Below are 22,042 nucleotides of genomic sequence, written 5' to 3' on the forward strand. Positions count from 1 at the left end.
TGTTTTGTTTTGTGTTTTTTAAATTAGGGTTGGGGCCCCAGACAAAGAGAGAGGAACTTTTACTCAGCCCCACTGTCCAGCCCCACACTCCCTCCACAGTTACTGCCAAACCTTACAGGTCTAATTTGACGTGTTCCCTGAAGATGCTTTCTCTCGGTAGCCACCACAGCTAGGCTGGCAGAGTTAACCTCTAACCCTGGTTGAAGAAGTGTCGTTTATAATAGGTTCTTAGAATTGCATATGAAATCTTTTCACCCTTACCCCTTTACCTTTTTATGTACTGGCAAATCATGTCAAACTCCCCAGTTTTTCCAGACTTTCGTTTTGGAAGTCAGAGTGTTTTTCTTGCATGTATTCCTTCTACATCAGTGGTTCTCAACCTGTAGGTCATGACCCCTTTGCAGAGGGGGGGGGTGCTAATGACTCTTTCACAGGGATCACACATCAGATATCCTGCATGTCACATATTTATATTATGATTCATAACAGTAGAAAATTATAGTTATGAAGAAGCAATGAAATAATTTTATGGGTGTGGGTCATGGCAGCATGAGGAACTGTATTAAAGGGTGCAGCATTAGGAAGGCTGAGAACCACTTGGCTAGGATAACAGTAATGACTCTGTCTACCCAGTTCTGATAGCCACACACTCAGCAAGGCTGCATGGCCTACCTTTCTGGCCCAGAGTTTTCTTCTCTGAGTTGTTTATGCCTTTTGTATACATATGTCATGTTGTTTAAGTGCCTTTTGGCTTTGCCTGACTTTTGCAAACATTTGCAATTTTGATGTAATGAATCTATCAGTCTTTCCCTTCATGATTTATGTTTTCATCTTGTTTAAGAGCACCTTCTCTATCCTAAAGTCATAAAAATTATTAGATGAGAACACAGGACTCAATTCTGACTTTGCTTGCAGCTATTTGATTTATACAGAACATATTTTGTTATGATTTGAAGGAGAGACATAATTACAGTTTTTTTTTTTTCCTTCTGGTCAGAGAACCAGTTTCCCTAGAACTATTTAATGGCTACCTGTTCCTTCTCTGAGGATGCTGCCTCTGGTGTCTTCATCTAACCCCCTAACATGCACTCATTGCTTGACAATCCCTCCCCAAGCCTAGATCTTAGGATACAAGGTCACCACATGGACTAAGTACTTTCCCAGTTCTAGGGGTTCCCTTCAAGTCTCTTCAAGTTCATGCCTGAACATCTCTGCAGTTTTCCCTGGCCACACCCTCCCAATGAGTCTACTCCTTCCAACCAGCACAGGGACAAAGAAGGGCCTTATGAACCTATTATTCTGTCTTGCAGGGATTTTTTTTTTTTTTTAGCTTGCATACTTCTTTTTAAAAGATTGCTTTGTAAAAGTAGAGCTGATACGAAAGAGGGGTGCAAGCAAACATCACACATTTAATGTGCACATCTGGATATACTTGGAGGCATGAATACATTTCTGAAACCATGACCACAATCAAGGTAATAAACAGATCAGTGCCTCCCAAACTCCCCCCTCCCCCAGTCCCTCCCTTCTTTCGTGGTAAGAATATTTCACATGAGACCCATTCTTAATCTGATTTTAGATGTGCAGTACATTCCCTTTGGCCACAGGTATGGTGTTGTAAAGTACATCTCTACGGTTATTCATCTACTACAGTGAGAGTTTTATTTTATGTTGATGTGTATACTATCCACCCGTTTGATCCCATGTTGTCGCCTCTATCCAAGCTTCCTTATTATGGCTGTACAGTACTTCCCTGTGAAGATGTGTGACACGTGTTTTTATCCAGTGATGAAGGGTTACCTTTAAATCTTGGCTGTTGCAAACAATTGGACAACAAACACACAAGTGCAGACAGTTTTTCAAGGTCCTCCTGTCAGTACTTCCAGACAGGCACTTAGGCTTGGCCTGCTGAGTCTACGGGTATGTTTCCTTTTAGTTTTTGAAGAGACTCTAGTGTCTTCTATACTGATTGGACCCTTTGATATTCCAATTAGCAGGTTAAGTTCCCAGCTGACCTCTCCTCTTTACTAATCTTTGTGCTTTTCTTTTTTCCTTTTTTGGCTAGTGGGACAACAAGTTGCCTGCCTCTGAGCTGTGAATCACATGACCTGTGTCTCTCTCACCTCTCACCTTTATTCCTAGAATCTAGAAAACTACTCTCATGCCAATAACTGTTCTAGAAATATTTCTTTCTCTCTCTTTCTTCCTTTATTTCTTTCCTTCTTTCTTTCTTTCTTTCTTTTTTTTTTTTTTTGGTGTTTTGAGACAGGGTTTCTCTGTATTGCCCTGGCTGTCCCGAAACTCAGTCTGTAGACCTTGAACTCCTTGAACTCCACCTGCCTCTGCCTCCCAAGTGCTGGGATTAAAGGTGTGTGCCACCGCTGCCCAGCAGATATAATATAGTTAATCAGTTGCTTTCTTCTACCCCCACCCCTCAAACCTTTCTCTCCTGGGAGAAAAGTCTCCTTTCAACTAAGGTGGTGAAATATTTTCTGGTTTCAGGACTTTTTAGAGTCACATTAAAAGAGTCTAAAAATTATTTAACATCATCCTCACCCCAAAGATCTCAGTGTTCTATTAACACAGAGCTACAGAAGGGAAAAGGGAAAGCAACCTGGATTACCTATTTAATTGGGCACTTACTGTTGTGTCTCTCACTCACTCCAATGCTTCCAGCATCTACAGCAGCACCTAGCAGCAAGGACACACACAGCATGCAGCAAGGGCTGTGACAGTCCTGCAGGATAAGTGGATGAGACGCAGATGGATATGCGGACTTTGTATGGATATGCATGTGGTCCCAAAGAAATCTCTGGGATACACAGATACCATAATGCAGATGAAGCTGAAATTCCATATCCTGCTTTAGCTAGTCATCGAGTGACATTTTAAAAATGGAAAATGAGATAAGGGTTAGACAGATAAAAGCACTCTAGTGAGTGAGTGACCCATCGCTGAATTTCCATCCAGGGATCCAATAAAACCAAGAAATGGAGAGCAGAAAAACCGTGCTTCCCAGCTCCTGCCTTATTCACAAATACGTCACTATTAAGATCTGGCCAAAGTGTTAGCAGTATCTATTGTGAGAACAAAATACATTTAATTTTTTTATATGCTACCCTTTAGCTATCGATTGCAAGCAAAATACTCTTATTGTAACAGACACCGAAAATAGTAAACACAGGGATGCTGACCAGTAACTCAGTGGAGGAGTCCCTGGCAAGTACTTTCTGTGTCTGCCGCAGAACTCAAGGTTCAGATATCCAATCAGTGAGTTGGCGTAGAGAGGCACCAGATCCTGGCCTTTTCTGCTTAGCATGATGCTCTAGTCTATGGGCAGACTCTGGTCTGGATCATAAGACAACATGGATGAGACTTCAGAGATGTGGCTTAGGCTTGCATGGTTTCTGCTGTCCCTCTCTCCCTTCTCATGGGTGGTAGCACAAAACATATTCCCATCTCCTCTGCTCACTCCCCTTTGTCCAGCTTTAGGAGGCCCTTTGCTGTGAGCCTGTGTCTATCTGATGCATTGTGTGCCCTTGGCCTTGTAAAGAAGAACACCAAGCAGGTGTCTGTGGATAGATGCCAAGAGCCCTTCCCAGAGAGCACCTTATCTGCCATTTTCAGAAGAGACAATGTTGGGGATTGCTTGTTCTGTTTTCATTTGATTCTGTCTCTTTCTCTGTCTATCTGTCTCCCTGTCTGTCTCTCTGCCTCTGTCTTTGTCTCTCTCTCTCTCTGTCTTTCTCCATTCCCCCACCCCCCACCCCCAGTATGGTCTTATATAATCCAGGCTAGCCTTAAACTTGCTATGTAGCTAAGGATGATTTTGAGAGTCTGACCCTCCTGCCTTTACCTCCCATGTGCTAAAATTATGGGCGTGTACCTCTGCACTCAGTTTTATACAGGACAAGGGATTTAACCTAGGAATGCTAGGAATGCATTCTACCAATTTAGCTACATCTCCTGCCTTCTGTCTGGTTTTATTCCTTCATGAAAACTCAAATCGCATTAATGCTCCATGAATTTTACATGTGGCATTTGGTAATAACTGAAGTCATGGCATATGGTATACCTATTTATTTCATTTTGGTAAACTTACTTTTGGTGGATAAATATGTATTTTAAAGCTTCCCCCCTCCATTCTTGCGTTCCTCCTTCCCTCCCTCTCTCCTTCCCTCCCTCCCTGCCCTAGCTCAATTTAAACTTCCCCGAGTGGAGGATATAACTGGGATGATGCACTGACATGGAACAGGCAAAATGGGTTGCAGTCTGGACTTGCTTCTTATACTTAAAGACATCAGTAACTTCTCTGAGTGTCCACTGCTTCATCTGTGTTAGGAAACAAGAATACATGCAGATCCTCTTTGCCTGAGAAGAAACGAGTCACCATGATGTGCCACTGTACATGTCAATACTGGTTTGAGGATAGCTCTTCTCTTCCCTTGAGTAGAAATGCATCATTAAACTATTAAAAATGTCCCCGCTGTTACTCGGTTGCTTCATGCTTGGGATGAGCCAGGATTCTCTGAGTTCCTTGCTATGGATCTGCTAGTTCCATTGATGTGATGGTTCACAGAGTAGGTCGAAGTCTGGATCTGTGGCCACTTCACATCGTAGTCCACGTATTTGTGCTGTCTGCCTTCAAGCTGGTATTCACAGGGGCTCTTGTTCCTCACACTGCTCCTCTTCCCTGTAATTGAATTTCTAGGATTACAGATAAATAGAACTAACATTCACCAGTATACAGGATCATCCAAAATTAGCATCCTAGGTCAATAGGTTATAAAATACAGTCATTGACACCTGATGTCCTGCACAGAGTAACAGTTTGGGCATCTCAAACTCTCTGCAAACATTCAAGCTGTCAGATCTTATCTCATCGCTAATGTGTGACAGCCATAGCTGTAGTTTTTCTATTTAGAAAATACTTCTTAAACCTAGATTTAATGCAGGTTACAAATATTTCTTCCTATGATTTAAGCTTTCAAGTCATAATTGAGCTTTCAAGTTCCATTACAGCATATTTTTATTTTATTTTTTTACAGTTAGAAAAGTCATCCCTCGAAGACACAGAAAATAATACTTTGAAATAAATGCAGATGAAAGAAGAACCGAATCCATTGAGCCAGGGATGAGACAAGGCCCAGGCCACTGATGTGCAAATCTCTGGCTGGGCTACTTACTTGGGAAGTGCCTGGCTGGAGTACTGAGTCAGAAGGAGCCTGGCGAGAGGCAGTGGCTGGGTGAGGTAACACTGTTCCCTGCGGGCAGCCTTGTCTTTCCCATCTATTAGCAGAATGGGAAAATACGTGTAGTGTTCAATGATGTCTTCCACAGAGTCAAACGTCTGAAACACAGAAGAGTGAATGCCTTTGAATACGTCTGCTGCCTGTAAGGTGCCGCTAAGCTGTTGTATGTTGCTCAGGGAAGGTGGACCAGGTTTGTAGTTTTGACATTGTTGAGAGACATATTAGAAGGTGTTATTGGTGGTGGTGTTTTGAGATAAGAGGCTCACCCTGCAGCTCAGCCTGGTCTGGACTCTGTAATCCAGACAGGCCTTGAGCTTGCATCGATCTTCTTGTGGCATTATAGGTGTCAGCCCACAGGTCTGGCTGTTTCATTTTGTCTTGAGGATGTAGCGAACAAGCTATTGAAGGATGCGTGACAAGCACAAGGAGATGACAAGGAGAATCAAAATGCTTGTGGACTACAAGTGAGCACAAGTACCACTTACATTTCCTGTCCTCAGAGTTCGCCCCGTGTCAGACCGCCTCGCCCAAGATCCTCCCTGATTCATCACTGCCTTCCCACCTATGACTTAGATGGGTTGTTTGTGAAGTCACTGCCAATGAAGGCCATGAGTTCAAAGTTTGGCTGTCTTCCCATCTACTAGCCGTGTGACCCGAGGCAAACTTCTTGCACTCTGTTTCTCTGTCTACCAACAGTGGTGGTGACATTAGTAGGACTTGCCTCTGGAATTCTCTGTGAGCATCAGTGGCACTCAAGCATAGACAGCATTTGGAAGAAAGGCTTCCCTACATTCCAGCACACATCAAGGGCTCATAAATGGGAAACCATGGGATGCATCCTAGACTAGCTTCATAGGCCTCACAAAGAAAGGGAGTTTTTGAATTTCACTTCCAGTTTCCAACCATGGATGGGTTTTTCTTCCTCTTTGTTTACATTCCACCAAGAGGCCAGTGCAGAGAACCTTTCTGTGCAGAGCTCGTCCACTGACCAGGTTCACAGACAGCTAAGGGAAGTCTCTTCCCTGGCATCACTGGTCAGGAGCAAGGTGCTTACTCTTCTCATTTCTGTTTTCCTTAGCATTGTTCTGAAAAAATCAGTCTGATATCAATATCCTCCCTCGCTAGTCTACTACATGGGTCATTTCTATGAAACCACAGTATTAGGAAACAAGGCAGGTGCAACAAACCACACTGCCACCCCATTCTTAGGGACTCTAGTGCTGTGCCCACAGCTGCAACACTGCCTGAAAAGACTGGGACAAGAGTCTGTAATTAAGCTCCTATTTTTATCTTAGATTTCCCCCTAAGAGAAGAGTGGATGTCAAATGTCCTAATATTAGATTCTAAAGCCTGTTTAAATCTTTTGTGTCTGTCCTATGTGCAAACTGTAGACAGCACTTCTTTTTTTTTCCTTGTTAGAAAAACAGAGTAGGAGAGGGAGGGAGAGAGAAAGGAAGGGAGGGAGAAAGAGAGACAGAAAAAGAAAAGAATAAGGAAGAAGACAGGGGAGATGAGAAAGAAACCCACATGTTATTGTTAATCTGTCTTTCAGTCTTTTAAAAAAAGATTTATTAATTTATTTATATGTATATGGGTACACTGTAGCTGTATTGATGGTTGTGAGCCATCATGTGGTTGCTGGGAATGAAGGTTGAATGAAGGTTGCTCGCTCCAGTCGTCCCCGCTCGCTCTGGCCTAAAGATCTATTTATTATTATATCTAAGTACACTGTAGCTGTCTTCAGACATACCAGAAGAGGGCATCAGATCTCATTACGGATGGTTGTGAGGCACCATATGGGACTTGAACTCAGGACCTTCGGAAGAGCTCTTAAACCGCTGAGCCACCTCTCCAGCCCTGTCTTTCAGTCTTAACAGCTCAAGTTGTCAAGTAAACACTTATCATGAGTTTTAGAAACTCACTACTGCTCAGGTGTCTTCATAAAGGGGCACTGGATGAATCTTGTATCCCTGGGTACTCATGAAATGGTTCAGTCAGTGAAGAATGGGGCATCGTGAGCTAAGTGTACATTCAATATATCCGTGCTTGAGACCTATGTGTTGAAAATATCAGTACTGTTTTATTTGGTAAAATGCACTCCTAAAGGGAGGAGTTCATCCCAGGTTATCATCAGGAGGGGAACGGGTCCTCAGTGTAGTGTAGTCATGCATCAGTACGAGATTCTAATCAGAGAGAAGCCAGTGTTCCCCGTGATGCAGAATGACCAATTGAATGACCTCCCAGGTCATTTGTTTTGGGGACACATGGCTTTGCTTGCCCTTTGTGTTTGGTAGGGATGGCAGACAGGTAGAGAGCCTTCCCTGGATCTGGCCCAGGTATTCCTTGTGCCCTTGTGGTATGTACACAGCCTCAGGGAAAGAGCTTTTCAGCATGAGATTGGACACTTCCTAAGCAACTGCCCCTGTGTTCCAGCTATGGTGTTTGTATCACCTCATCTCACACTCAGCTCCCACTTATTAGGAGCTACTGTCTTTCTGTGCCATTACAAACCCCACAAGATAGATGAAAACAGGGCAAAGTGAATATTGTCCCCAGAAGCCCTCCTGTGTTTCCTGATGAAGTGGCTAGTGATGCTGTCTGGGCACAGATGGAAGAGCTGGGATTTGGCTTGCATTTCAGCAGAGATTTCTGCATCTGATTCTTTCAATTCTCTTTGGGACACGAAGTTCCTCAGTGAGGCAGAAGGATCAGACTGCAGAAGTCACACAAGGACCATCTCACTCTTACCGCAGGGCTCAGTGCCTTCCAATAGCAGTGGGAAGAATCTCTGGGTTGCCAATGCATGGCACACAGTAAGCTCCAAGTTGATGTTGTCCCCTTCTCAACCTGCGGTGCTTGGGGGCTGTCATCAAGCAGGAGAGATTGTATGCAAAAGCCAGGAAGTTTGCAAAGGAGAGAAAATCCCAGTGCTGCACTTCGCTTACCATTCCTGGGCTTCACTTTCACCATCTTTAAAATGGAGATGAGAGTGGCACCTGCCTCCAGGGCAGGGTGTGGCATGATGGGCGTGGCTCTGAGAACTCAGGGTGCCTGTGCATGGGGCATATATTTGAATGTTCAACAGATACATGAAAAGGAAAACTCATGTCTGGAGGGTGTGAAGAATAGGGAATTAAGGACTAACACAGAAAGGGGTTTTTAAAAATAGGCATTGTTATGCAGTAATTGTAACAGTTTGTCAGTTTGTGCAGATGCTGAAGGTGGAGTTTCCAGGTGGGCTCAATTGACAGCTCCTTACTTTCAAGGCAGCCATAGATGGCTCACAATCTGATAAGATGCTATTAGGATATAATTACAGAGGTACTATGCAGTCTTTATTATTATTATTATTATTATTATTATTATTATTATTATTATTATTATTATTATAATTATTAGCAGGCCAAAATGTGACATGTTGGAAACAAGACTAAGATCTTAGTACAGGCTCTGTTTCTCCCCAGAAAACAATAAAACAATAATGTGCCCTTCCTAGAGATGCTTCAAGGAGAGAGAAAGAGAGAGAGAGAGAGAAGAGAGAGAGAGAGAGAAGAGAGAGAGAGAGAAGAGAGAGAGAGGTACAAATCAACTGGCAGAAGGAGTAGCAATTTCTTAGTTCTGTAAGGAAAAAAAAACCATGAAGCTCAAGCATTTGAAAATCATACTTTTTTTGGTCGTCATTGCTGTTTGTTTAAGAAGAAAAATTCTGTGAGCTGGAAGATGTGGAAGGATGCTGTGAGCTTGAGCTAGCTGGTCCCTTCATGTAGATAGGTCTCTATCTGCATGAGGCTGTTCCCTAGTTAATGAAGGAAACTGACTAATAACCACAAGAAAAACAGTTACAAATAACTATGGCAGAATCTGTTTTTGTCTGACTCGGTTCTGTTTATTGTCTTGCTAGCCCTCATGCAAATGAACTGGCCACTTGCCTCTTTGGTTTTTATAGGACCCCTTGTGAAAGGGAATGTGTGTGGCCATTTTTGTGTTAATAGACTTAGCTGCTCAACTCACATGTCCTGGGCTGATGGAAGGCTGGAGTACTGATCTTACTGTCCATTTAAGTCGCAGTCTCATTGCCCTGATAAAATACACCTCAAAAAGCAACTTGATGGAGAAAAGGCTTAATCTGGCAGTGGGGTACGGTTCATGACACAGTCCATCAAAGACCAGAAGTCCAAGGCAGCTCGTCATATTATGTCCACAGCCAGGAAGCAAAGAATCATAAATGTTGATACTCATCATCTTTTCTCCTTTTGATGTGGTTCAGAACCCAAGCCTAGGGAGTGGTGTGGGTCTGCACACCTTAATTAATGGAGTTAAATTCTTGGGGGTTTGTTTCCTAGGAGAGTCTAGCTAGGCCAAGTTAGCAGTATTAACCATCTTATTGCCTCCTCCCAAGTGCTGGCTACTTCTCCCCAGGCCACGTGTGATTCTCTGTGTCAGAGACTGGATGTAACCAGGACTCTTCGTGCAGCAAGGTGTCAGAATTGTCACTCATGTGCCTGCAGAACACACTTACTAAGCCCCAGTGACATTATTTCAGCATCTCCTGATGAAGAACAGGTGTCTACGAAAGTTCTGGATTTATACTGCGTGAGTTTGCAAGGGCTGTCATAACAGTGAAAGAAACACTGTCTGTCATAACAGACTGGGAGAAACAACAAAAATGGATCTTCCTACAATTCAGCAGGCCCGAGGTCTCGGCTGTCTACACCACTGACTCTTCTGAAGCCTTTCTCGTTGGCTGGCAGATAGCTGACTTCTTCCCATGTCCTCATTCACATGTTCTTCTTTCTCTGAGTTATTTTTTTTATCATCAAAAAACATTAGAATTTACTTTGAAATATAGTTTATGGCCAAGTCATAGCAACAATTTATAACACGTATACACTGGTGCTCTAGCCCAGGGGTCAACTGGTCATACAAATAAGAGTGTTAAAACAGTCTATGTTCTTCCATTCAGCAAATTTATACTGAAATAGTCTGGTTTATTTTACTTTTCAGGGTATGTGTCAAGAATTGTATGTACTAACTTGGCATCTTCTGTAGATACTTAGAATGTTTTCATTAGTCAGCTGTGCACTCTAAGCAGGCTTTGTAGGAACAACACAGGGCCAAGTCACTATTGGCATCCTGGTGGGTGCTAGATTGCAAAAATATTTTATGAAAGCTTTTAAATGATCTTCTTCTTCTCCTTCTCCTTCTCCTTCTCCTTCTCCTTCTCCTTCTCCTTCCCCTTCTCCCTCTCCCTCTTCCTCTTCCTCTTCCTCTTCTTCTTCCTCTTCCTCTTCCTCTTCCTCTTCCTCTTCCTCTTCCTCTTCCTCTTCTTCTTCTTCTTCTTCTTCTTCTTCTTCTTCTTCTTCTTCTTCTTCTTCTTCTTCTTTTCTTCTTCTTCTTCTTTTAAAGATTTATTTTATGTATATGAGCACACTGTAGCTGTCTTCAGACAAATGTCTGTCCTGTTTTGAGACCTGGCATATTTTAGCTGGATGCTTAGATCTCATTCTCTATAATTAAACTATGGAACTATGACTCCTTTTTACCTCCTCAATAGACATCAGAAAAAGTTGATTCCTTTGCCATTCCCAAAATCTAAACTTAAATGGGATGCTCAGGGGCTAGAGAGATGGCTCAGTGGGTAAGAGCACTTGCTACTCTTGCAGAGGCCCTAGGTTTTGTTCCCAGCACCCACATCTGAGGGCTTACAAACCCAGTCCCAGGTGATCCAATGTCCTCTTCTGGCTTCTGTAGGCAGCTGCATGCATGTGGTACACATACATGTACTCAGGTACACATGCACACATACACGTAAAATAAATAAAATTAAAGGATGTTTAGTAGAGAACAGTAACACTTGAGTGCAGTTGTGAAAGTGACCACACAACCATTATTATAGTGCACATGGCACGAAACAAGCCAAATGGTTACAGTCTGATTATATTGCTACATCAGCTAACAGTTTTCATGAATTTGTTTCAGAACAATTGGTCACTGTTTGTGAACATAGGTAAATGCAGACATTAGCATTTTCTGTTAGGCCTGTCTTTCAAGTAACTAAGTGACCTTGCTTATGTTTTCTAAGGGTTAAAGAGAGTGGAAACCAGGTGGCTTGCAGGCTTGAGACTTGGGGACACTTGGTGACAGTGGCTCACTATTCTTCTCTAGTTTCATTCTGATTGAGGTTGTGACAGGGAGCCCGTGACAAGGTCTAATCTGGGTCATTTGGAAAACGTTTGTTCCTCTCTCTTGGGGAGATTGGAGCATGGAGTGCCAGCATGGGCTGAGAGAAGCTTGCCACTAGGCAGGAATGCAGTTGCTTCTTTGTCTCTCCTCCTGTCCTGTGATCACTGGGGTATGCAGACAAGAAAGTAGCGTCTCCTAAATTCTATGTTTTTTTTTTTTTTTTTTTTTTTTTAATTTATAGCCAAGGAAAGGGAGGTGGTTGGGTTATACTTACCTCATTCCCTCTGAGTCCTGTGCCCAGGGCAAACTGCTGATTGCTCTCAAGGAAACGGATTTTCACATTGTAGACCTTGTTCCCATAAAACACCACCAAAACATATGGTTCTGCCTTGGATTTTGTGGAGCAATCTCGGACCAAAAAAGTACCATCCTGAAGCAAAAGGAATTACGGTTATCTTCTCAGATGTGCTAGAACCCTGGCCTTGAGGTGACGTCAACAACGATGCTCTTGTGATTCTTCAATTCTTCAATGGATTTATTAATTTTGGAAACCCAGCTGCACATTCCGTTTACCTCCCTGAGCTTTTACTGAGAGCCTGTTGGGGTTTGGGCATCAAGTGTCCCCTCAAGAGGTGTAGGTGTTAGCAGGTGGTGATATAGAAAAGCAATTGGTTCACGAAGGTGCTAACATCATGAGGTTAACCCGTTGGTGAGTTCAAAGCTAAATGGACTATTTGGAGGTGGAGCCTAGTCTAGGAAGTGATCATCAAGAGGGGTGGGTGCCTTTGAAGGATGTATCTTGTTCTTCTCTCTGTTCCTGGCTACTGTGAGGCGAGCAGCCCTTCATCAGTGATGCTTCTGCTTTGTCACAGACCTATCATTTATTCCTGAATTAACTGCCACCTTCTTGTTGTAGTTTCATATTCAGCAGTGGCCTGGTTGAGGATTTAGTGGTCCTTAAGCCACAGAAGAGTTCTAGTATTTCTAAGCAACCCAGTGTAGTTCTGTGCCTGGCAGAGTAGTCACCCAGTAGTCTCTTGCTTTTTGATGAATGCTGTGGTTGTTACTTGACCTAGTTACAAACACTTGAGTTCTTCTCTATTTTAATCCCATGGTAGGGCGGAACCTCCTTATCCTTTCTGAAGTTAGCTTTGGTCTTAGAATTTGGTCAAGGAAGAGGTAAAGTATGTTACTCTTGGGGAGATGTGTGAAGAGCCACAATGTAAAGGTGGACACAGAGCCCCACTTAGCCCAAACAAATCTATCTAGAATCTGGTGTGCAGTGAAGAAATGGTATCCTGGGATAAAAGACAGAGATTTTTGGGGATATGTTACTGCAGCATGGCCTGTCATATGCTGGATTGCAACATTCATGACCTCTGTTCCTTTCTTGAAGAAGTCAGACATAAAGACCCAATTGTACCATCGGTGTCTGTTTAGTAAGCAGAAGAAATTTGAAGAGAGCAGAAGGAGGCACTGCCCATTGTGACCACTGCACCCCAGATACCACATGCCATTTTCTAGTGACTCCCTTAGTACTGATATTTTTAAAAACAGTTTTTCATTTTATGAATAAAGAATCAACAACTAATCTTGTTTAGGAACTTGGAAGAGTGAGATATATGACAAGTGGCAAAACCAAGTCTTAGGTCTGAAACCATCTTACCTATCTCTGCACTTTCAGAAAATCATTCCATATTTTCATCTGTATATTTAGTGTTCTTTTATCAAAGTTCTCCTGGAAGTAGCTAGAAACTGTACCCCATTGTCCTTTCTTACTAATTTCTTTTCCTGTAGAACTGCTTCTCCCTAAGTCCCCTTCCTACTTTTGTGTGTGTCGCATGCAGAAGAAACACACAGGATGGCCACAGGAACAACGTAGACGAATTTGAATTACCTTGTTCTCTTTCATTAACACCTCTTCCACTGTCTGGCGATTGTATTCTCCAATGTACCATTCATTCTGCCAGATATCCTATGGTACAAGTCCAAGGAGGAATGTTTTAGGATCAAAGGGAGGTATTCATTATGGCCTAATTAATTCAAATTCTACTTTTGTTCCACCAGTGTCCAATCACAGACTAATTGATAGATATTCAGCACAGAACATCTCGTTCTGGAACCTGGAAATGCCCACTGATGCTTTGAGGAGATGGACACAGAATAAGCCACTGCAGCTGGGGATTCTGAGGTCAATAGGGATAAAATGAGAGTGGTCATTAGGAGGGGCCAGGAACTACCCATCAATTAAGAGAAGTCCATCATTTGAGTCTCAGGAAGCATATACCCTCCATCTGTCAATGATTTTATTTAATTTTCTTTTAGACAGGGTGTCATGTATCACAGGCTGGCCTTGAACTCACTATGTATCTGAGGATGGCCCAGAACTCCTGATCCTCCTGGTGCTGGGATTACACTCAGCTATCAATGATGCCTGAATCTGCATGTGGTGAGGTTGTTTTTGAGGACATGTGTAGCTTGTGACACTGTGCTGTGCTGGTCACTGCAAAAACAGTGGTCAGAGTGGACTGCTGCAGCTCTGTCTCTGTATATCTTCCACCTGGAGTCATGTGGTAAAATCGAGATTGGAATTATACCTTGGCTAGCTTTCTCCTATGATGCACTGACTTGTGTGGTGTGTAGTATTTGGAGGATAGACTGTGTCCAGCTCTATGACACTCCACATTGTGTAGAGAAGTGGCTTTAGACTATCACTCCCTGGATGACTTCACTTTATAAAGCAGCAGTTGGCTATCCTTCAAGGAAGGATGACTCTGCACCTTGCTGAGCACATGGGTACCACCACCTGTCCAGCACCGACCATGAGACACTGTTTGTTCCTACCTGCGATCACTACCAGAGTGATTGAAGATGCAAGGACCAAGAAAGGGTACAGTGTTCTTACTTGGACCTTGTCAAAGGAGGGACTCCTAACACCATGACTGATGGCAACAGCCCCAACAATCTGTCATCTGACCACAGGTACCTACACCAAGTGACAGCAGACAGGAGACTGGTAACTGTCCAAATGCTCCAGCTCAGCTCAGTCCCCACTATTTACTCCTCACTCAGTCTCCATGGCCTGTCTGTCGGAACTTGGACCTGGAGCTCACCTTGGTGTCTTAGGCAGGTGGCTTACCTCTGCAGCTCCCTCCTAAGATTAGCACTAAGTTGTGTACTCTTGGGTCCCTGGCAACAATCCAACTGGGTTCCTTAGTGTCTAGCCTCCTGCAGTGACTCCCTGCATGTGTATCAACTCTTTACCTCCACTAAGGCCTCTTTAAATTCTGTGGCCTTTTTAATCCTTTATCACTGCCTTCCTCCAAGTTTATGGTGTAATTATAATTCAAGAGTTAACATCAATAATTTAAATACATTGGAGTAGAAGAACTCCTGGGGGGGTGCCAATGAGCAGCTATCAAGGGAAATCAGGACTACTTAGGAAATAGCAGCCAACGAAACTGATATAGCTGGTGAGTTTATTACTCAGTGAATTCTGACATTGTAGAAAGATGCAAGTGTGTTCATCTATGCTCCTGGCATTGCATGTGTACCCATGACTGCATGGTCCTCCAGTCTCTTCATTCAGTCACCATGGTCCCAATGTTGAGTCATAAGACCCTTCCTTATTCAGCATCTCCAGCTTTACCTGCACTATTTCTCTGGACTATGCACAATGGCTAATTCTCATTCTAGTGGCAGATGGGTAGCAAAGGCATGGTGTGTCAAAATCAACCACATGGTTAGCAATAATCAGGGATATGAGCTCAAGTCTTTGGTTTCTTTTTGCAGTCTCTGGTCTTCCCAGCACCAACATGATCCATGTGGTGATGGGCACAGGTGAACATGATCTGGCCAGCAAGCACTAGCTCCTACCTAACTGCAACCTCACTCCCTTTCATGCCATCTCATATTATGGGCGTGGCTACTCAGATATATCTACTGTTCTCATGCACACATGCACGCATGCATGCACCAGCTGCCCTAGGCTGGGCGTGTTTTATAATCGATCCTCCTGTCTCTGCTATTCAACCCAGGCACTGTGGCCCATTAAGAATCTAAGGTGGGAGTGGGTGGGTGGGAGGGGGAGCACCCTCATAGAAGCAGGGGGAGGGGGAATGGGATGGGAGTTTGTGGAGGGGTAACTAGGCAAGGGGATAACATTTGAAATGTAAATAAATAAAATATCCAATTTTTATTTTTATTTTTTTTTATTTTTTGGTTTTTCGAGACAGGGTTTCTCTGTGTAGCCCTGACTGTTCTGGAACTCACTCTGTAGACCAGGCTGGCCTCAAACTCATCCTGCCTCTGCCTCCCAAGTGCTGGTATTAAAGGCGTGCGCCACCACTGCCCAGCAAAATATCCAATTTTTAAAAAAAGAGTCTAACACAAAATTAAAGGAAAACACAACCCAGGCAACAACAAGGGGCAAGTCTCAAAAGCATTGTGCTCCATGAAACAAAGCCGGGAACACAAGAGCCACTCTCTAGTTCTGTTTAGACAGGACTCTAGGAAGGACACGGGGCATTGGTGGAAATGAGAATCACTGTTGGGAGCCAGAGGAGGAGGAGGCTTCACAGGGGCCGAAAGGAAACTGGGATATCATGGAAATGTGTTCCATGAACCAGGACAGTGACTAGCCTGGTATTTTCATTTGTCAAAAGCATGGGACTGGACATAATACTTACAATTTTCATATATATTATATATATGTATATATATAATATATATATTATGTATACACACATATATAAGATATATATATATGATGTATATAAGATAGTCTTTACATGCAATATATATATATTGATAGTCTTATCAATATATATATGTAGTTCATTGTAAACACAGACAAAAATTGGAACTTAAACCCCTTACTTTGTTTGAAGACTCCTTTGTATTAAATTCCTCAGTTTATTTCATCAACTGGTGGGGACTTAGTGCAAAGGAGGCTTCAAACAGTGTAAGAGTTTTATAGTGCTGGGAGGGTCCAGATCCTGCCCTAGGCAAAGCTCACGCAGGTTCCCAGTAAGAAAGTGAGAACTCACCTCTCTGCCAGAGTTTGAGCCTGCTGATCCCTGTGGTCACTGTGGTACTAGCTCTGGGGTTTCTGGCTAGTCTCAATGATCAGGAGGGCTCAGCTATAGTGAGCTTCACTCACTCATTTGGTCGGTCAAGCTGGAAGATGTATTGGTTCCTAATGCTGTGACCCTTTAATACAGCTACTCATGTTTTGATGACCTTGACCATAAAATTATTCCATTGTTACTTCATAACTCTAACTTTGCTTCTGTTATGAATCGCAGTATAAATATCTGATATGCAGGGTATTTGATATATGATCTCCAAAAGAGTCATGACAGAGAACCACTGCCTTAGATGTTGTGGTTTGGGGCTTCTTATGTCTCCAGATGTGGTTGTGAGGGGTGTATGGTGTAAGTTAGTGCTTTAGTGAAGGCCTTGGTAGCTCTGAGTGACAATGAGGAGGAGCTCATCTTTAGTCCTTTGCTGTCCTCTAAGTGACTGCAGAGCACAGCACTTGGTGTTAGTGTACTTTTAACTGTACTGGCCTTTCTAGTCATCCCTGAACAGAGCCATGAGGCCTCTACTCTGTGAGCTCTTAGCAGGCTGAAGGGTCCTGCTTGTCTTTGAAAATGCACCATAAAATATATATAGTGTAAAGAGTCACCATTTTAGCCACTTTGAGTGCATAACTCATCCTATTAAGTGCATTTATGTTGCTTTTAAAACCATTGCCATTATCCATTTCCAAGAATTTTTTCATCCTTTCAAACTGAAACTCTGTGCTCACTAAAAAACAGCTCTCCATTACTCTCTTCTTCATCCCAGTCCTGGGGAAACCACCTTACTACCTGGTATTTCTGTAGACTTGGCTGCTCTAGGAACCATGAGTAGCAAGAGGTATATGCTTGTCCTTTAGTGTCTGTCTTTCTTTACCTAGTACCATGTTTTTGTAGTTTATCTATGTAGAACATGCCAGATTTTAACGTCTGTGTATGCTCAATGTTTTGTTTATTTCTCTTTCTCTCTGTCAATGGATACATATGTTCTTCCTACCTGTTGACTATCATAAATAAGGTTATAAAAACAAGAATTCAAGTTCTCTTGGGCTCTTCTTTCAGTTCTCTTGGGGATATACCCAGTAGCAGAATATGATTGATTTCTACTTTACTTTTTTTTTTTGTCTGTGGTCTGGAATGCTGCTTTAACATACCAATTGTTAACATACCAATGCAAAGTGAAAGCAGTCAATTTACCAAATATTACACTGACTTCATTATTGAGAATATTTAGATTTGCCACAAGTTCTAAGACTTGTTGAACTGTTGAAAATGGGAACGTCCTGATCTACTAGCTCTTCTCATGTCCGTGAGAAGTTGGGTTTAATCTAGACATTGAGTTAGAGCTCAAGAATCCTAAGGCACATGAGCGCAGCAGAGCAAAAAACATCCAGGTGCATGTGACGGGGAAATGAAAGAGGATTCCAGAATCCATAGGAAGAATGGGATGCCATTAGAAAATTAGGTAGAGATTAAAAGGCCAACCAAAGACATTTGAAGTACTATAGGGATTACAAGGAATTGTTCAGAGATCTCAGATGCTTCTCTTAGAAACCTTGAGAAGCTCTGGAGCAGGACACTCATAAGCCAAGGATATGGAATTAGGGTAGCACCATCTTTTTTGGTGCTGCATTTAGTAAGTAATGTTATAGCTTCTGGAGGAAGGGGCAAATAAGAACAAAGAAAACTCACTCTTATTAGTGGAAACCACAAGCGCAGGATGGGCTGAGAGGCGATTGTGTGACTGGAGCTGATTTTAATGAGAGATCATGAAACATGTGATGGATAAATAAAGTCACTTATTAGCTATTTCTAGCCCTCTTCTGTGTCAGGGATCTTAACTCCTCACAATGACTGACACATATAATCAGTGCTCAGGAAATGGCTGCCATGCTCAGCTGAAGTTAAATGTGATGTGTGAATCTTTTGATGGAAAATAAACTCAGATTTTCAAATTCCAGTAAATCATCCGTGAAACTTAACAAATGTAAGTCTAAATTTCTCACACGCCCTTCTCCCCCATACTTAATGAATAGAATTTTCTGAGAATTGGGAAAACATGGCAAGTTGAAAATCTGGCGAAAGAGTAATGAAGTACGAGAAAACAAAACCTTTTAGAAACATTAAAACCCAATGATTTGTCATTGTATGTATGGTGGATTGAATATGTATGGCCCTCGTAGACTCATGTGTTTAAATACTTGGTCCATATGGAGTGGCACTCTTAGGAAGTGTGGTCTTATTGGAGTGGGTATGGCCTTGTTGGAGGAAATGTGTCACAGAGGGGGGCAGTTTGAGGTCTCCCATGCTCAAACTATGCTCAGTGTGGCATATAGTGTCCTTCAGCTGTTCTCAGATCAAGTTGTAGCACTCTAAGCTCCTTCTCTAGCACCATGTCTGTCTGCATGCCACCATGTTTCCCACCATGATAGTAATGAACTAAACCTCTGAAACTGTAAGCCAGCCCCAGTTAAATGTTTTCCTTTATAAGAGTTTCCATGATCATAGTGTCTTTCACAGCAATAAAACCCTAACTAAGACAGTATGGGAAAACAATTAATGACCACCACAATGATCTGCTTTGGGCATTCCCAGTGAGCTCTCACTGGATACCAGAACTACTAGAAGGGCTTGCGGAGAAGCTACTGCCTCACCTTCTCATCAGGCTTTGTGGGAACAGGTTTCTCTGAGTTTGTGTTTTCATAAGGCATCATACGAAGGCTGTAGCTGGCTGCAGCTTGGCATCTCTGAGGAGGACAGTGTTGCGGGATACCTGTATGGTCTGGAAAGAGATCACACTTAAATGTAGTTGCATTGCTGTCTCAGTCTGTCTCCCATCAACACGTAGCTAGGCTCATCACTTCTGCCATTCTGTAGCCATCTTTATGGACTGGACAACACACTCTCACCAGGGACTGCAGTGCTTCCAGTGTTACTCCTCCACTTCCACATTCCATAGGGAACCTGGAGTAATCTTCCAAAACTGTAATTGTGTAGCTGTGGAGATAGCTCTGTGGGTAAAAGTGCTTGCCTTACAGCTGTGATGAACAGAGTTCAAATCCTCAGGACTCATAAAAGCCAGATGCTAGTAGAAAGCTTTCGTCTCAGCATTCAAACCAGGAAATGGTTGGCAGAGACAGGAGAATTCCCAGATTACAGGCCAGCAAATGGATGGGTAGGTGGCTTAAAATCCTAGGGGTGTGGTCAGAGTGCTATCTCTCTTCTGGTCCACTCCTATACATTCACCAGTCATAGATGAGCACTCTGCACCTCAACCCACAGTTCTGCCTGCCTACCAGCAGGCCAGCTCAAACCTGAAACACACAGCTCCCCTTGCTTCCTGGGAGGCCTGCTACAACACAGGACACCTAGGCCAGCCAACACCAGGAACAACCATATGGTAAAAGAAGTGTAAGAACATAATCAATAGAAGCCAGTACAATATGGTACCATCATAACCCAGAACCCACTATCCTACTACAGCAAGCCCTGGATATCCTAACACACCTGAAGAGCAAGTCTATGACCTTAAATCCTATCTCATAAAGATGATAGAGACCTTTAAAGAGGATATAAATAATTCCCTTAGAGAAATATAGGAAAACATAATCAAACAGGTTGAAGCCCTTAAAGAGGAAACAAATCCCTTAAAAATACAGGAAAAAATAATCAATTAGGCAAAGGAAATGAATAAAACAGTCTAAGAACTAAAACTGGAAATAAAGAAAACACAAATGGAGGCAACCCTGGAGATGGAAACCCTGGGGATGAAAAGGAAACAGGAACTACAGATGCCAGAATCACCAACAGAATACAAGAGATGAAAGAGAGAATTTCAGGTATAGATTGTTGCTGTCCAGTGGCAACTTTAAAGAATGGATTACCTGGAATATGTATGGAGTTGGGAGGAGGTAGGATAGTCATAATTATACCTTACCCACATGGGAGGCTCTATACAAATTAGGCAGGAGTTGTGATCACTTCAGCCATCTTAAATTTTAATGATCTCCTTGTTACAAGACAACAAGTAGAATAGGTGAGGCAAAACCCCCTCCCACAAGTTCGTCAGCATGCCGGCCCAATCAGCGGCTTCTTTGGTCTCTGTAGAGGGGGGACTTCTGATGTAACTGGAACCAGGAGGGAGGCGTGGCAAATAGCAGGAGGTGGGCAGAGAGGTGTGGTCATGAGAGGCAGCCCTCAAGCCAGGAGGGTTACAATAGATGATACCGTAGAAAAAATGGATACGTCAGGTATAGATGATACCATAGAAGAAATGGATACATCGATCAAAGTAAATGTCAAATGTAAAATATTCCTAACTCAAAACATACAGGAAATTTGGGACACCATGAAAAGACTAAACCAAAGAATAATGGGAATAGAAGAGGGTGAAGATTCCCAGTTCAAAGGGTCAAAAACATCTTTAACAAAGGAAAAACTTCCCAAACCTAAAGAAAGAGATGGCTATAAACATACAAGAAGCTTACAGAACACCAAATAAATTTGACCAGAAAAGAAAATCCTCTCACCACATAATAATCAAAGCACTAAATATACAGAACAAAGAAAGAATATTAAAAGCTGCAAGAAAAAGGCCAAGTAACATATAAAGGCAGATCTATCAGAATTAAACCTGATTTCTCAACAGAGACTCTAAATGCCAGAAGATCCTAGACAGATGTACTGTGGATTCTAAGAGACCACAAATGTCAGCTCAGACTACTGTATTCAACAAAACTCTCAATCACCATAGACGAAGAAACCAAGATATTCCATGACAAAACCAAATTTAAACAATGTCTTTCTACTTACAGAGAATACTAGAAGAAAACTCAAACACAAGGAGGGTAACTTCTGTAAGACAAGGGACACTGTCAACAGGATAAGACAGTATCTTACAGATTAGCAAAAGATCTTAATTAACCCTAGATCCAATAGAGGGCTAATATCCAAAATACATAAAGAACTCAAGAAGATAAATTCCAACAAACCAGATAAGCCAATTTTAAAAATGGGGTACAGAGCTGTGATGGCCTTTTCTGGATGTCAATGTGACTACATCTGGAGTGAACTACAATCCAGAAATGGAGGGCACACTTGTGATCCAGATCTTGAGGCTGGAAGACATAGGCTTCTGACCCAGAGCTTGACATGGGGATCTTGAGGCATGCATAGTGGCCATGAAAAGCTAAGTTCTGGCAAGCTCCACAGCCAGTTCCACAACACCCAGAGGAAACTCCATTCCCAGGCACTCTGACACACCCAGGATCAGAGGTAAGCAGGAACAAACATCTGTCCCAGCACTAGGAGTAACTGGGACCAGCTTGACCAGGCACACAGGAACTCTGCCAGCCCAGTGACTCGGGTTTCTTCCTGTCTGTCTGGGTTAGTGTTCTGAGCAGACCTTGGGCACAAGCTCTGCAGCAAGTCCCACAACACACAGAGAAAGCCAAACTCACAGGTGATCTAACAAGCCCAGGATCCCAGGATCCCAGAATCACAGGATCACAGAGTCAGCTTGACTCT

General features: G+C 42.7%; 1 protein-coding gene across 3 annotated transcripts in view; it reads right to left on the bottom strand.

Annotated features, from left to right (window-relative positions):
- Positions 1 to 4,180: 4,180 nt before the first annotated feature.
- Positions 4,181 to 22,042, bottom strand: part of Clnk (cytokine dependent hematopoietic cell linker) — a 183,335-nt gene continuing 165,473 nt past the window's right edge. The window contains exons 16-20 of one of the 3 annotated variants that reach the window (XM_031341966.1): positions 19,171 to 19,298; positions 13,333 to 13,410; positions 11,710 to 11,865; positions 5,187 to 5,350; positions 4,181 to 4,693 (exon numbers count right to left, since the gene is read on the bottom strand). In XM_031341966.1, coding sequence (XP_031197826.1) covers positions 4,657 to 4,693; positions 5,187 to 5,350; positions 11,710 to 11,865; positions 13,333 to 13,410; positions 19,171 to 19,298 — 563 coding nt within the window. In that variant the 3' untranslated portion in view covers positions 4,181 to 4,656. Of the gene's footprint in view, positions 4,694 to 5,052; positions 5,351 to 11,709; positions 11,866 to 13,332; positions 13,411 to 19,170; positions 19,299 to 22,042 lie in introns of those variants that run through there. The other 2 variants (XM_031341968.1, XM_031341967.1) reach the window with 2 other exon arrangements.

Source organism: Mastomys coucha, unplaced genomic scaffold (genome assembly GCF_008632895.1).
Source record: "Mastomys coucha isolate ucsf_1 unplaced genomic scaffold, UCSF_Mcou_1 pScaffold22, whole genome shotgun sequence".
NCBI classification, from domain to species: domain Eukaryota; kingdom Metazoa; phylum Chordata; class Mammalia; order Rodentia; family Muridae; genus Mastomys; species Mastomys coucha.